The 16,445-nt window shown below is 43.7% G+C and overlaps 1 protein-coding gene across 1 annotated transcript in view; it reads right to left on the bottom strand.

Moving 5' to 3' along the window:
* Window positions 1-16,445, bottom strand: part of SCFD1 (sec1 family domain containing 1) — a 275,000-nt gene that overhangs the window by 141,944 nt on the left and 116,611 nt on the right. Inside the window, exons 13-14 of the mRNA XM_073609415.1 lie at window positions 11,153-11,226; window positions 6,631-6,712 (exon numbers count right to left, since the gene is read on the bottom strand). Of these exons, the coding sequence (XP_073465516.1) occupies window positions 6,631-6,712; window positions 11,153-11,226 (156 nt within the window). The remainder of the gene's footprint in view (window positions 1-6,630; window positions 6,713-11,152; window positions 11,227-16,445) is intronic.

The raw sequence follows: 16,445 nt of genomic DNA, 5'->3' as shown, positions 1-16,445 counted from the left end.
GAAGTGTAGTTCCGCAACAGCTGGAGGGCCGTAGTTTGGACACCCCTGCTCTACGCCTTTAAGCCCCCTCACACCCCTACAGAACACAGATTTCCCACCAGGGATTGGAAATAATTTTCTAAGGTCCATGGATTCAAAGAAGCCCCTCCTAGCCCTCAATTGTTTTCGCAACAACATAATTAAGGAGCTTAGCCAGTTCAAAGCAGAGAATAATACCCCTCTCCTTCCCATATGGTCCTACTTTCAAGTTCATAGTTATGTCAACAATAATTCACGCAGAGGCCACTTTACAAGCGAATTGACTGAGTTGGAGTCGGTGTGCCTGGATGGGGAACAATTTCAAAAAGCGATTTCCACCTCTTATGCATGGTTGCAAAACTTGATGGGGCCGGACAGGGACATGTTCAGGGAGAGATGGTCAGAGGATCTAGATTTGACAATTTCAGATAAAGCAATGTAAAATAGGATTTTTATAACAGCTTACCTGAAAAATCCTTTTCTTGGAGTACATCACGGGACTTTATTCACCTTTAGGTGATGGACACTGGCACACCCTAGACAGGAAGTTTAGCTCCCTATATAACCCCTCTCCTTACTGGGAGTACCTCAGTTTTGTAGCAAAGCAATATACGTGTATTAGAAGAGGGGAGGGACCTCTGTGTCCTGTGATGTACTCCAAGAAAAGGATTTTACAGGTAGGGGTGCAACGGATCGTCACCGATCCGTGATCTGAACGGCTCAACCTGTTTGGATCAGCACACACACGATCCATGGAGCGCTCCGTTACCTCGGCCTTAGGAAAGGCCACGGCTTCGGCCTAGCTCCGGAGCGGCAGCCATCCTGGTACACCCAGCTGCGGCCTAGGTGAGCGGCGCGCTGACGTCATCATCACCCACCTCAACTGCAAGCAAGCAGACAATCGTAGGGGAAATGTGGATATTACAGTGTGGGGAAATGTGGATATTACAGTGTGGGGAAATGTGGATATTACAGTGTGGGGAAATGTGGATATTACAGTGTGGGGAAATGTGGATATTACAGTGTGGGGAAATGTGGATATTACAGTGGGGGAGATGTGGATATTAAAGTGGGGGAGATGTGGATATTACAGTGGGGGAGATGTCCATTACAGTGGGGGAGATGTCCATTAGAGTGGGGGAGATGTCCATTACAGTGGGGGAGATGTCCATTACAGTGGGGGAAATGACGTGGATATAACAGTTCGAGAGATGACGTGGATATTATAGTGGGGGAGATTGTGGATATTACAGTGGGGGAGATTGTGGATATTACAGTGGGGGTGATGTGGATATTACAGTGGGGGAGATGTGGACATTACAGTGGGGCAGATGACGTGGATATTACAGTGGGGCAGATGACGTGGATATTACAGTGGGAGAGATGACGTGGATATTACAGTGGGGGGAGATTGTGGATATTACAGTGGGGGAGATGTGGATATTACAGTGGGGGAGATGTGGATATTACAGTGGGGGAGATGTGGATATTACAGTGGGAGAGATGACGTGGATATTACAGTGGGGGAGATGTGGATATTACAGTGGGGGAGATGTCCATTACAGTGGGGGAGATGACGTGGATATTACAGTGGGGCAGATGATGTGGATATTACAGTGGGAGAGATGACGTGGATATTACAGTGGGAGAGATGACGTGGATATTACAGTGGGGGGAGATTGTGGATATTACAGTGGGGGAGATGTGGATATTACAGTGGGGGAGATGTCCATTACAGTGGGGGAGATGACGTGGATATTACAGTGGGGCAGATGATGTGGATATTACAGTGGGAGAGATGACGTGGATATTACAGTGGGAGAGATGACGTGGATATTACAGTGGGGGGAGATTGTGGATATTACAGTGGGGGAGATGTGGATATTACAGTGGGGGAGATGTGGATATTACAGTGGGGGAGATGTGGATATTACAGTGGGGGAGATGTCCATTACAGTGGGGGAGATGACGTGGATATTACAGTGGGAGAGATGATGTGGATATTACAGTGGGGGAGATGTGGATATTACAGTGGGGGAGAGCCACCAACTGAGGCTCTGACGCACTATTTGCGACAAAGGCATTGGAAAATCTAGCGCCTGGACTTTCTTGTTCCAGGCACACAGGATACTGTTTTTCAGCAGTCTCGAATGAAACTGAGCATAGGGAACCGCTTCGAATGAAGCCACCATCTTTCCCAACAACCTCATGCAAAGGCGAATAGAAGGATCCTTCTTCGCCCTGACCACCTGAAGCAGCTCCTTTATGGCGCTGATCTTTGCCTGGGGTAAAAACACCCTCTTCTGGGTTGTATCTATAACCAGACCCAAGTACTCTAGTCTTCCTACTGGCTTTAAAGAAGACTTCTCTAGGTTGAGGACCCAACCTAGGAATTCCAGGTAGTTGACTGTGGTGACCAAGCTTTGGTCTAAGCGGGCTACTGACCGGTCTATCAAGAGCTGAAAATTAAGTTTTTCCACTTCGAAACACAGATATTTCTGATGAGCGGGCAAAATAGGTACATGCAGGTATGCATCCTTGATGTCGATTGATGCCAGAAGTTCTCCTCCTTGTAGGATGGAGACTACTGATCGGATTGATTCCATGGGAAAAGATCGACTTTTCAGGAACCGGTTTAGATCTTTTTGAAGGAGAGACTTCTTTTTCTCTGGATCTTTGGGAACATTTGATCTGAGGAAACGAGGAGACGGGAATTCTCTGAACTCTAGTTTGTAACCTAGAGTTATTGTGGAGACCACCCATCTGTCCTGAAAATCCTCCTGCCAAACCCTTGAGAACTGTAGAAGTCTTCCCCCCACTAGAACGAGCGGGGGCGCCCCTTCATAAAGAGGCTTTAACATTCTGTCTTGCAAGTTTCCTCCCCCCAGGACTTCTTTTGTCCCTGGGGTTGACTCTGAGTTTTACCTCTTGAACCTGACGGTGGAGGCCGTCGCGGCTGCCTGGAGGCTGATGCCCCTGGCACTGGAGAAAGAGCCTGTTTAAATGAGGGACATTTACTCCTTTTCTTAACTGGCAAAGGGGTAATTTTCCCACTTGAAATCTTTTGGCTATAATTGCCCAAATCATCCCCAAACAGCCTTTCACCGCGGAAAGGAAAACCAGCCAGGAGCTTTTTGCATGGCGCTTAAGCTGACCAATTTTTCAACCACAAGATTCTACGCATATGCACCAACCCAAGCGTAAGGCGAGAGGTCTGAAGGATAGAATCTCTGATTGCGTCAATTGCAAAACACAAAGCCGCTGGCAGCTTGGCTAAATCCTGGGCCTGCTGTTCAGGGAAAACCTTGAGCACCTGTTTCAAGTGGTCTCTCAAGGACTGACACACTCCAATTGCCGCCACTGCGGGTTGAGCTACTGAACCTGCTAAAGAAAAAATGTTTAACAGGAATTTTATCGGTTGGATCCCTAAGCATTTGAGCGTTGTCAACAGGACAAGTCAAACTTTTATTTACAAAGGATATAGCAGTGTCAATTACTGGTATACTCCACATCTTAGTAAATTTTTCCTCAATAGGATAAAGTGTTGAAAACTTTTTGGGAGGGAAAAAAATTCTTATCTGGGTGATCCCACTCCGACTATATAAGCTTTTGCAGCAATGAATGGACAGGAAAAGCATGCACAGCTTGAGGAGGCTTCAGTGAACCCAAACAAGAAGTGGGCTTTTCAACCGACTCAGTTACGGGTAACTTAAATGTGGAGCGGACCATTTTAGTAAGAGAATGCACCAGCAATTTCTCAGCCTGTGAAGCTGAAGAGGGTCCTTCCCCACTTGATTCCTTGGAAGAGGAGTCATCAGTCTCTTCCCAGTCCCCTGAGGGGAATTCATCTTCCCTCTTCCAGTGTTCCTCTGTTTGAGGGTCCTGGGTGGTAGAAGGGGACCTAATGCGTCTTCTTCCACTTTGTGAAGATGTGATTAATGCCATTAATCTTTCCTCCAATCCACTCATAGATGAGGAAAAAACCTCCTGAGTAATATATACAGGGGCTAAAATGCCAGAAGCAGTTGCAGCCCCTGACAACGCCGATGGCTCGCTCTGACCAGCCTTCCTAGGTCTTTCAGGGGTGGATGGCGTTGCAGAGGGAGGGTCCTCAAAGCCTAAGGGAGATCCCTTTGAGCCCCTATTTTTCAGGGTATTTGTACCTCCCCTTCTGCCCATAGTACTAAGCAGAAATGCAGAGGTACTACCAGAAATGCACCCACTGCTGAGCAAAATAGGCCAGCAACTGCCGCTGCTATCAAGGCTCAGTCTGATGCTAAGTAAACGTGCCCCCCCCCCTCCTTTGACTACCCACTTCACCCCCCCATCTTTTTTCAAAAGAGACTGTGGGCTCCGATCTGACCGGATCGCACGTGGTGGGGGGGGGGGCGAGAGGAGGAGAGCTGGTGAATGGAGGGATGCCGTAATGGCGGCGGCAGCGGTGCGGCACACCGCCGACTGACCCATGCCCTCTTTGCCCGGAAAGAAGCTGTGGGGGCACATTCCGAAGAGAAAAACCCCCCTTTCCACATCCTACCTAGAGCTTGGGCTCGGAGGAAGCATGCAGCTTGTGACACAGAGCGAGACTGACAAGCATGGAATCAGGTAGTGCTCTTGACAGCCCCCAGGGGTGACTTTAGGCATAACACATTTACATAAAGGAGAAAACCCACAAGAATTAGAAACATTTCTTAGGAATCTCCCTTACTATATCTGGCTGCAGGTTTCTGTGGTAAACCAAACAGACCCAATCTTCACCACTCACGGTGGGCTTCGTTAAAAAACCTTTAGGAACCGGGGCCCCTTTTTATCGGGGGATCCACACTCCTGGCCCTGTAAAGCACCCCGCTAGGAAATATGGCTGAAAAAAACAAACACTGGATCCCAGGGCCCAGCTCGCTAAAAAGAGAAGCGTTACAGGCAGAACCTCGTTTCTTCCGACACAAGGCCCGGGTACCATTCAATTCGGCCTGGAAAAGACACTTTGAATGGATCCGGTTGCATGTCTTGCCCCAGCAAAGATTCCTCCAGCGGAGCTCAGCACAGCATATCTTTACTCATGACCAACACCTAAGACACTGGCGAAAAAACTGAGGTACTCCCAAGTAAGGGGAGGGGTTATATAGGGAGCTAAACTTCCTGTCTAGGGTGTGCCAGTGTCCATCACCTAAAGGTGCCTATATAACCCATACAGTAATTACTGTGGTTCTGTGTCCCGTGATGTACGATAAAGAAAGAGCATGTATATTGTCTCATAAATGTTCTCTCAGCACAAGAACGCAGGAAACTGCCTACAAAATACTGACGCATTGGTACGACACTCCAGCGAAGCTACACAAATGGTTCCTCCAGACACCTGAAACATGTTGGAGATGCCACAAGGATAAAGGAACCGTGTCCCACATATGGTGGCAATGTGATCTAATAGCCCCATTCTGGTCTAAGGTTGAAGAGATTTTTTTAACATAATCACAGGGCTTAAGCTTACTCTCGATGCGGCATGTTGTCTACTTCACATCTCAAATTTCTTATTCCAGAAATATAAAACGCTAGTAAATCCCTCATGCCATTATTATGGAAATCTACTCGCATACCATCCATTCAGGATTGGCTTCACAGTATTTCCGACATCTGTGAGATGGAGTAGACCATAGCCCAATCAAATAAAAATGTTGAGCGATATCATAAAACTTGGTATCCCTGGTTCATTTATAAAGATTCTCAGGAATATGAGAAATTTACCTGAAGGTTTCACTTTCTTCTGGATTCCTTGTATTTAATTTGAATTGCTACATTTACTAGCGATCAATCTATCCAATTCCTTCTTATGTTTAAATCAATTTAACAACAACTTTTGATTAATTGACCGTATACCTTGGTTTATAAACAATATTATGTACAACACCAACGGGTCACCCCTTCTCTCCCCCATCTCCCCACCTTATCTTCCTCCTATTTACTTATCTCTCATTTCTTCCCCCTACTTGTGCTTCCCGTGTTCTTAAAATTATTCTCTCTATACATAGAACTATGGAATGTAAATATTTCTCGGCAGTGATTGTAACTCTATGCCGATAAATGCTTTAAGATATTATTACTAGGATTTTAGTGGCCCTGACCATTGAGATGTTCACACCTGTTGTATATGCTATCCTGATTCTACCATAAAATGGCAATGTTTAAGTGTATTTGCAATCCATGTTCATATGAAAATGTATTTCTTCAATAAACTTTATTGTTTAAAAAAAAAAATGTTGCTTAGTTTCCTAGGAATAGCCCTTAAGTTTGCATAATATTCCCAGTGGACCACTATGTAATACATGTGGAAAGGTTAGGTTACATGTCACCTGCCTAGGAAGGTGTTATGACAATCACCATATTGCATTCTGTACATAGTCCAGTACTGGCGGAAGGGCACTGTGTTTGGAATCTCACCCAATTTATCTCAGTGTGAATGGTAAGATTAGCATGTGTGCGGCCAGCTCAAATAGAAATATCAATCTTCTATTCATTCCAGGCAAACATACTTTCTTACACACTAGGAAAGTAAAATAAAATCATTTGGCTCTGTCTACATTATGTATGTGTGTGCATTTTAAGTTGACAACTGACCTTGATATGTTCCAGCACGGCAGTGGCTACATTAGTGTGTAGGTCGATAAGTCTTTTCTTCTCAAGGAGTTCAGGGAGCGAGCTAAGAAGACAGAACAAGAATAAGAAGGTTAATGCCTTGTATGCTATCTGTTACGCTGTTTGTCATATGTCTTCCTGGGAAGAAGCAGAAGCAAGTATTAGTGCCAGGAAGCTAGTTGTTAGGTAATTTGGACAGGGTAAAATCCCCAAATCCTCACTAAATTTAATAGGTACGATGCCCGGCGGGTGTGGAGAGGCGACTCTTTGTACATCTTGCCGCATGTATGCGTTCCTTGATCATCCGATCGAGGGCGAATACTGCTGTGCAAAATGTAAGCACATTGTTTCCCTGGAAGCCCAGGTTCTGAATCTGGGGAAGCAACTGTCAGCACTGAGAAGTCCCTCCATACTAAAGGTGAGCCAGGAATGTACACGGCAGGTGCCGGCAGGGGCCAGCACAGAGGTGGGTGGAGACAAAGAGGTGCAGGCACTAGCAAAGAGTAGATGGGTGACAGTCAGGAGGGGTAGAGGGGGAAGTGCCAGGGAGGCCGAACCAGGACTGGAGCATCCCAATAAGTACGCTCCATTGAGTGACATTGGTGTTACCAGTCAGGGACCAGCACTGCTGGAGATGAGGGACTCTCCTAGCTGCCAGGGGAAGAACTCCTCCAGTGAGAGTGGGGGGGGCAGCAAAGGGAAAGGAAAGACAGATTCTGGTGGTAGGGGACTCAATTCTTAGAAGGACAGAGAGGGCAATCTGTAACCAAGACCTGAAGCGCCGAACAGTATGTTGTCTACCGGGCGCTCGGGTTCGGCACATCACGGATCTTGTGGACAGATTACTGGGAGGGGCTGGGGAAGACCCGGCTGTCATGGTGCACGTTGGCACCAATGACAAAGTCAGAGGCAGATGGAGTGTCCTAAAGAACGATTTTAGGCACTTAGGAGCTAAATTGAGGAAAAGGACCTCCAAGGTAGTGTTCTCAGGAATACTACCGGTACATCGAGCCACACCAGAGAGGCAGAGGGAGATTAGGGAAGTAAACAAGTGGCTGAAGAGCTGGTGTAGTAAGGAGGGGTTTGGGTTCCTGGAGGACTGGGCCGACTTCTCAGTCGGTAACCGGTACTATAGAAGGGACGGACTGCACCTAAATGAGGAGGGTGCAGATCTGCTGGGAATGAAGATGGCCAAAAAGTTAGAGGGGTTTTTAAACTAGGCGATGGGGGGGAGGGTCCAGAGACAGTGATAGCCAGCGCGGAAGATATTCCAGAGGGTAGTATTGGGGGCATTAGTGGTAGGTTAACCAAAGCACAAAAACACAAGGTGAGTATAGTAGCAAGTCCAAGTTGCAATCTTGAAACACCCAATACGAGGACAATATGCAACCGGTCTAAACTATGTGGCATGTTCACCAATGCCAGGAGCCTGGCGGACAAGATGGGTGAACTAGAGATACTGTTGTACAAGGAGGATTTGGATTTTGTGGGAATTTCAGAGACCTGGTTCAACAGCTCTCATGATTGGCTGGCAAACATTCAAGGGTATACCCTATACCGCAAGGATAGAAAGGGTAAAAAAGGGGGAGGGGTATGCCTATATATCAAGAATAATGTACAAGTGAATGTGAGAGATGACATCACTGAGGGGGCTAGGGAGGAGGTGGAATCTTTATGGGTAGAGCTCCAAAGGGATGAAGCTAAGGGGAAAATAATACTGGGAGTATGCTATAGGCCCCCTAACCTGAGGGAGGAAGTGGAGACGGATCTCCTATCACAAATTGGATTAGCAGCAAGGATGGGAAGTGTTATCATAATGGGGGATTTTAATTATCCAGACATAGACTGGGCGGAGGGAACCGCGCATTCATTTAAGGCTCGCCAGTTCCTTAATCTCTTGCAGGACAATTTTATGGGTCAGATGGTAGACGCACCAACTAGAAATAAAACATTACTAGATCTACTGATTACCAACAATACAGACCTGATAACAGATGTGGAAATACGGGGCAATTTAGGTAACAGCGATCACAGGTCAATTAGTTTCAGTATAAATCATACAAATAGGAGACATGAAGGGAACACAAAGACACTGAATTTCAAAAGAGCTAACTTCCCTAAACTACAAACCTTGCTAAAAGGCATAAATTGGGATAAAATATTAGGAACAAAGAATACGGAGGAGAGATGGGTTTGCTTTAAGAGCATATTAAATAAGGGCATTAGCCAATGTATCCCATTGGGTAATAAATTTAAAAGAGCGAACAAACATCCTGGATGGCTTAACTCCAATGTAAAAATGCATATAAAAGCAAAGGAGAAGGCCTTCAAAAAATACAAGGTTGAGGGATCATCCACAGCATTCAGAATTTATAAAGAATGCAATAAGAAATGTAAGGGTGCAATTAGGATGGCTAAGATAGAACATGAAAGACACATAGCGGAGGAGAGCAAAAAAAATCCCAAGAAATTCTTTAAGTATGTAAACAGTAAAAAAGGGAGGACAGACCATATTGGCCCCATAAAGAATGAGGAAGGACATCTGGTTACAAAGGATGGGGAGATGGCAGAGGTATTGAATTTATTCTTCTCCTCAGTCTTCACGAGTGAATCGGGGGGCTTCAGTAACCAAAACTGCAGTGTTTATCCTCATGACACAACACAGGAAGCACCTACATGGTTAACAGAGGACGGAATTAAAATTAGACTTGAGAAACTTAACATTAATAAATCACCGGGACCAGATGGCTTGCATCCGAGGGTACTTAGGGAACTCAGTCAGGTGATTGCCAGACCGTTGTTCCTAATTTTTACAGACAGTCTATTGACTGGAAAGGTACCAGCTGATTGGAGAAAAGCCAATGTAGCACCAATATTTAAAAAGGGCCCAAAAAACATCCCTGGGAATTACAGACCAGTTAGCCTAACATCAATAGTATGTAAACTCTTGGAGGGGATGATAAGGGACTATATACAAGATTTTAGTAATAAGAATGATATCATTAGCAGTAATCAGCATGGATTCATGAAGAATTGTTCTTGCCAAACCAATCTATTAACCTTCTATAAAGGAGGTGAGTTGCCATCTAGATAAAGGAAGGCCCGTAGACGTGGTGTATCTGGATTTTGCAAAAGCATTTGACACAGTTCCCCATAAACGTTTACTGTACAAAATAAGGTGCGTTGGCATGGACCATAGGGTGAGTACATGGATTGAAAACTGGCTACAAGGGCGTGTTCAGAGGGTGGTGATAAATGGGGAGTACTCAGAATGGTCAGGGGTGGGTAGTGGGGTCCCCCAGGGTTCTGTGCTGGGACCAATCCTATTTAATTTGTTCATAAACGACCTGGAGGATGGGATAAACAGTTCCATCTCTGTATTTGCAGACGATACTAAGCTAAGTAGGGCAATAACTTCTCCGCAGGATGTGGAAATCTTGCAAAAAGACCTGAACAAATTAATGGGGTGGGCGACTACATGGCAAATGAGGTTCAATGTAGAAAAATGTAAAATAATGCATTTGGGTGGCAAAAATATGAATGCAATCTATACACTGGGGGGAGAACCTCTGGGGGAATCTAGGATGGAAAAGGACTTGGGGGTCCTAGTGGATGATAGGCTCAGCAATGGCATGCAATGCCAAGCTGCTGCTAATAAAGCAAACAGAATATTGGCATGCATTAAAAGGGGGATCAACTGCAGAGATAAAACGATAATTCTCCCGCTCTACAAGACTCTGGTCCGGCCGCACCTGGAGTATGCTGTCCAGTTCTGGGCACCAGTCCTCAGGAGGGACGTACTGGAAATGGAGCGAGTACAAAGAAGGGCAACAAAGCTAATAAAGGGTCTGGAGGATCTTAGTTATGAGGAAAGGTTGCGAGCACTGAACTTATTCTCTCTGGAGAAGAGACGCTTGAGAGGGGATATGATTTCAATTTACAAATACTGTACTGGTGACCCCACAATAGGGATAAAACTTTTTCGCAGAAGAGAGTTTAATAAGACTCGTGGCCACTCATTACAATTAGAAGAAAAGAGGTTTAACCTTAAACTACGTAGATGGTTCTTTACTGTAAGAGCGGCAAGGATGTGGAATTCCCTTCCACAGGCGGTGGTCTCAGCGGGGAGCATTGATAGCTTCAAGAAACTATTAGATAATCACCTGAATGACCGCAATATACAGGGATATGTAATGTAATACTGACACATAATCACACACATAGGTTGGACTTGATGGACTGGTCTTTTTTCAACCTCACCTACTATGTAACTATGCAAGTCAAATGTATTTCCTTCACACTTAGGGTTTGCTTATTTATTTTTACAGTCATTCCACCTTTATCAAAAACACATATTCACAAAGATATCTACATGCAACTTCAGATTGAAAGGCATCCAATATTTCCCTAACTTACACTATAGTCCAATCTACAGAAAGGCAAAATAATGGCATTAAGATTAAATGTATTTCAACACCAACAATTTACAAGAAGCTGTGTTTACCTGACAGCAGATGTAAGCTTAGCTGTATTGTCAGACAGCATGCTGATTGCACCTTCATCTTCCCCTTCCAGTCCCTGAAAAACACAAGATCACATTTTTTTTCAGAGAAAAAACCTTTATGCACTTCAAAGTGGTTAATGGAACAAAGGGAGCTGCTGGTAAAAAAAAAAAAAAAAAAAAAAAGTGATATAAAACACAAAAATGATATAAAAATGGTGATTTAAAAACTAAAAATAATCCAAACGAATAAATGCTATGTAGTAAATAGAACGAATATGCATGTGCATCACACCAGAATACTCATAATGTGAATAAGCCCTCCGAACCCAAAGTCTATGATGCTAAATGCTCAAAATAAATGTGCACAAACACAAACAGAAAGTCTGTGAGTTCTGTTTATCGTGTTTGTGCACATTTATTTTGAGCATACAGATTGGTTTGAGAATGCATGAAGGTAAAAAAAACAAACAAATAGCAGTGCCATTGGCTGCTGTCAGTCAATACATGCGAGGAGGGAGCAGGGCCGAGCTGCATTGTGTGTATCTATGGACAGAAACAGCCTGGCTCGGGAGCAAACCCGCAAGTCTCCCAAGCAGCTTGCTAGCGGGGCAGACACAGAAGAGGAGGGAAAACAGAGCCGGCGGAGGACCCAAGAAGAGGGGGTTCTGGGTCACTCTGTGCAAAACTATTGCACAGAGCAGGTAAGTGTACATTTTTGTTATTTTTAAATTAAAGAAATAACTTTTACAACCACGTTAATGCAATGTAAAGTGAGCTTATGCATTAAAAAAAACAGGATGGCTGTCATACAGAAACTTAAGCTGGATAGAATTTCGATAGAAAATTCTTAGGAAAGGTCTTAGGAAAATTAGTAAAGAAATTCTGAGGAACATTCATTTGTTGTTTGAAAGATTTTATTTGATTTTACCTTTTTTCAAAGTATTTTATTGATTTTCCAAAGATAAAAAGGTACAAACATACGCAAACAAAATAATACATTAATACAAAACCAAACTCTTGGGTGTTGATCAGATGTTGTAGACGAAAGGCAAAATGCATATTAGCTACAAACAGATGGAGCGGCTCCTAAGAGCCCTTTCCAAACATCCAACAATCGTATATCCGTCAAACCTGAGAGACAGACTGGGGGGGGGGGGGGGGGCACGAAGAGAATCCGCCAGCACCCCGAAAGGGATCATGCTGTGCCCGGCCGATTCCCTCCGAACCCCCAGGTCTAAGACGTCAACGGACCAGACGGAAACCTGAGAACAACTGTAGGGTTTCAAACACCTGATGTGCTAGAAGATTTTATTTGATTTTAACATTTATTTTGGAATGAATGGACCTTACCGATTGAAAACCACATAAGCTGTTAGAAATCCATTAACTTGAGAAAAGATTTCCATCATGCTCCTTCGAATTTTCTCATCACTGCAGTTGAAAAACGAATGTCGCTTTAACCCACTAATGATTGGAACAATGAACAAACTTTCTTAGAACCTTAGTTTCCTAAGAATTTTCATTCAAAATTCTACCGATCTATGGGCAACTTTAAAGGCAAAACCCAGATAGAAATAAAAGACACAAATTAATGCAGCTCTTTACTCCTTAATATGTTTTTTAATGCAAGCAGGGTAACTACCTACATTTCATCAGGTATCAGCCTCTTGTAATCCTCTGTACAACAGATTGGGGTAAAGAGTCAGTCAGTTGTACTTTAGAGCTCATGTGTGAACATGCTGATAGAAGGAAACAGCAGAGTGACAGAGATGATCACATCAGTCTGCCATTTCTCCTTATACTGTATATATACTGTATACTCACAGGCTTGGGAAGGGACAACACAGTTATTTGTTACCCAAGTAAAAAATACTTATCTCTGATGCCCAAAAGGTCCCTCACTGGGATCTTCTCCCTAGCTTTTTTATGTGCCAGTCTTCAACTGCTTTGATTGACCAGTGTGGGATGACATCACTCCCCCATCTGTGTAGGAGCGCAGTTATCCAATAGGCAAGCACTGTGCCAGAATGTAAACTGAGCTGCGCTTGCAAAGCTCAGTGTACATTCCACACAGGGCATTGCAAACAGGCAGGTAAGTGTATATTATTGCAGTAAAGATCTTGTGGGGTTGATTTACTAAAACTAGAGAGTTCAAAACCTGGTGCAACCCTGCATAGAAACCAATAAGCTTTCAGTTTTTTTTTTTTTGTCAAAGCTTAACCACTTTAATACAGGGCACTTATGCACATTGCTGCCCAGACCAATTTTTTAGCACTCTCACCTTTTAAATGACAATTGCGTGGTCATGCGATACTGTACCCAAACAATTTTTTTATCATTTTTTTCCCACAAATATAACTTTCTTTTGGTGGTATTTGATCACCTATGGGGTTTTTATTTTTTGCGCTACAAATAAAAAAAAGAACAAAAAATGTTTTTCGTTACTGTTACAAAACTTTGTAAATAAGTACGTTTCCTCCTTCACTAATAGGCACCGATGAGGCTGCACTGATGAGGTGGCACTTATATGTAGTACTGAAAAGCACTTATATGCAGCACTGAAGGGCACACATAGGGCGGCAGTGATGGGCACTACTAATAGAAGGAACTGATAGGCAGCACTGATTAGAGGTGCTGGCAGGCATCACTGATGGGCACAGAGTGCCATTTTTAATGGGCAATTATTGCCATCCCGGGTGGGCTCACCTGATGGTCATGGGTGGGCATCCCTGCTGGCCATGCGTGGGCATCCCTGGTGGTCCTGGGTGGGCATCCTCGGGGGGGGGGCTGCACTGATAATCAATCAGTGTAGCTCCCCCCCCTGCCAGGAGAGCAGTCGATCGGCTCTCCTCTACTCGCATCTGTCAGCGTGAGTAGAGGAAAAGCCGATACATGGCTTATACGGTTTACACTGTGATCAGCTGTGATTGGACACAGCTGATCACGGGATAAAGGACCTCCATCAGAGGCTCTTTACCTAGATCGGAGATGCGATGTATCAGACTGACACACCACACCACCGAACGCCGCCCTGCGCGCCCCAGTGGGCATGCGAGCGCCCCTATGACAGATGAAATGGGACTCCTTACAGAATAATGCTGATAACTCAGTAACCCTTCTAACCAAAGTGATGGCCACAAGAAAAGCTACCTTACAGAATAGTTTCAGATGGAGATTGTGTAGTACTGGCAGCACTAGATTTAAATGCCACAGTTGGAGAGAAGGCCTAACAAATGAGAGTAATGGTATAACCACTAGCATACAGGTACAAATCAGTGAATGATTAGCAAGAGTTAATGAGAGAAGAGAGAATGCTGAAAAAGAACAGATGGTGAATACCCCTGTGCCTTTGCATTTTATAGAAAAACATAATGCAGATACCAAACAGTTATCTGTTTTGGTATTGCAGCTGTTTCATTAGATCTTCCCATAGACAAAAAAATCAGAAGACTTTGTGAGAGAAACTTTCTGGCTCTTCATGCCTAATAGTTTAACTTTATTTAGGTTAAAAGAGGAAATGGAATTGCATACCTTGGTTTATATGAAAACTAGGCAAAAGGTTTTTTTTTCTGTTTTGAATAGATTGAAGGGGGAATAAAACACCTGTTAGTTTTGCATTGCTGTCTCTGCCTGTAATGGAGATTCACCCTTTTTATTTTTCATGTTGACCATTATCACCCAGTGAATGTGAAGTAACCTTTGCATCAGAACAGAAAAGAGGGAAAGTCTTCCAAGGGGGGCACTAGTTTGGGTGGCAACCAAAGATTCCTTCACTTTGAAGGATTTCTTGTCACTTCCTGTTTTGGCTATGGGACAGAAAGTGAAAGTAAATTTCCCCATTTGGACACAGATGGTAAAAATAAGAATGGCAGGGGCTATAACTCTCCCTTACTCTATTCAAAATACTTTAAGTATTCGTTTACTTTCATTATTTATGTTTTAAATACATTTATATTTATTTTTTATAGTGATTTTTATTATGATGTATGAAATTAAGCATATGTGTGTATACAGTATATTACACAGTTGTGTACTGAATTTTTACAGTATATAGATAGACAAACAGTTATAGTATATACTGCACACACACTACTGTGCAAAAGTTTTAGGGAGTTGTGAAAAGATGCTTGTCACGGAACGTCCCTCACTCCGCTTGAGTGCTTCCGTCAGTATACTGCTTCCTAAGTTCTGGAACACGAGTCCACTGGATCTGGCTATAGGAACCCCCAAGAACTAGACAACACCAGTCTTGGAATAAATCAGAACTAACTCTTTATTTGAGATCTCACACACATTTATACACCAGGCTGACTCAAAGCTAACCTAATTAACATGAGCTAATTTACTAAAACATTTACCCAGACCAGATGACAGACTTGTGGGCACCGAGCTTCACACAGTAGTATAAACACAATAGCTGGAGCTAATTACAATTAACAATACAAACAACAATCTCCCCCCGCCTCAGCCTATTCATCAACAATTCGGCTCCTAGCCAGTCCTGGAGGCTAATGTGATCAGCTCACTCAATTAACAGGTTGAGTTCAGAATGAACCAAACCAATAATAGTCTCTACATACATCCTGGGAGATATTGTGGACAAATATTACTGTCCCATTTTAAGTAGTCCAAGATATATTTTCTCACTCACTCTGTGCCAGGATGGCACAGGGTGACTTAGACATAAGATGTATTCTGAGTTCCACGGGCCCTCCCGTCACAATGCTGTAAATTAAGAATGCTTTCAGAATTAGAAGTGTTATTAGTTTATTTTTATCAATTTACAAAATGGAAAGTAAATGAAGAACAGAGAAATCCAAATCAAATATTTGGTGTGACCCAACCTCTGCCTTCAAAACAGCATATATTCTTCTAGGTACACTTGCACACAGTTTTTGAAGGAACTCAACAGGTGAGTTGCTCCAAAAATCTTGAAGAACCAACCACAGATCTTCTTGCGGATGTAGGCTGCCTCAAATCCTTCCAAGACTGCCTCAATGATATTGAGATCAGGGCTCTGTGGAAGCCAAACCATCACTTTAAGGAATCCACGTTCTTCTTTCGACTGGATAGTTTGTAATGACATTGGCTGTATGTTTGGGGTCGTTGTCCTGCTGCAGATTAAAATTTGAGGCCTATTACACACCTCCCTGGTGACATGGCATGACAGATAAGTATCTGCCATATTTCTCAGGATTGAGGACACCTTTCGTCCTGACCAAATCTCCAACTCCATTTGCAGAAATGCAGCCTCAAACTTGCAAGGAACCTCCACCATACCTGCAGACACTCA

This window comes from Aquarana catesbeiana, linkage group LG13, assembly GCF_042186555.1.
Source record: "Aquarana catesbeiana isolate 2022-GZ linkage group LG13, ASM4218655v1, whole genome shotgun sequence".
NCBI lineage: Eukaryota > Metazoa > Chordata > Amphibia > Anura > Ranidae > Aquarana > Aquarana catesbeiana.
The sequence above is the reverse complement of the archived record's forward strand: the minus strand, read 5'-3'. Positions and strand labels throughout refer to the sequence as shown.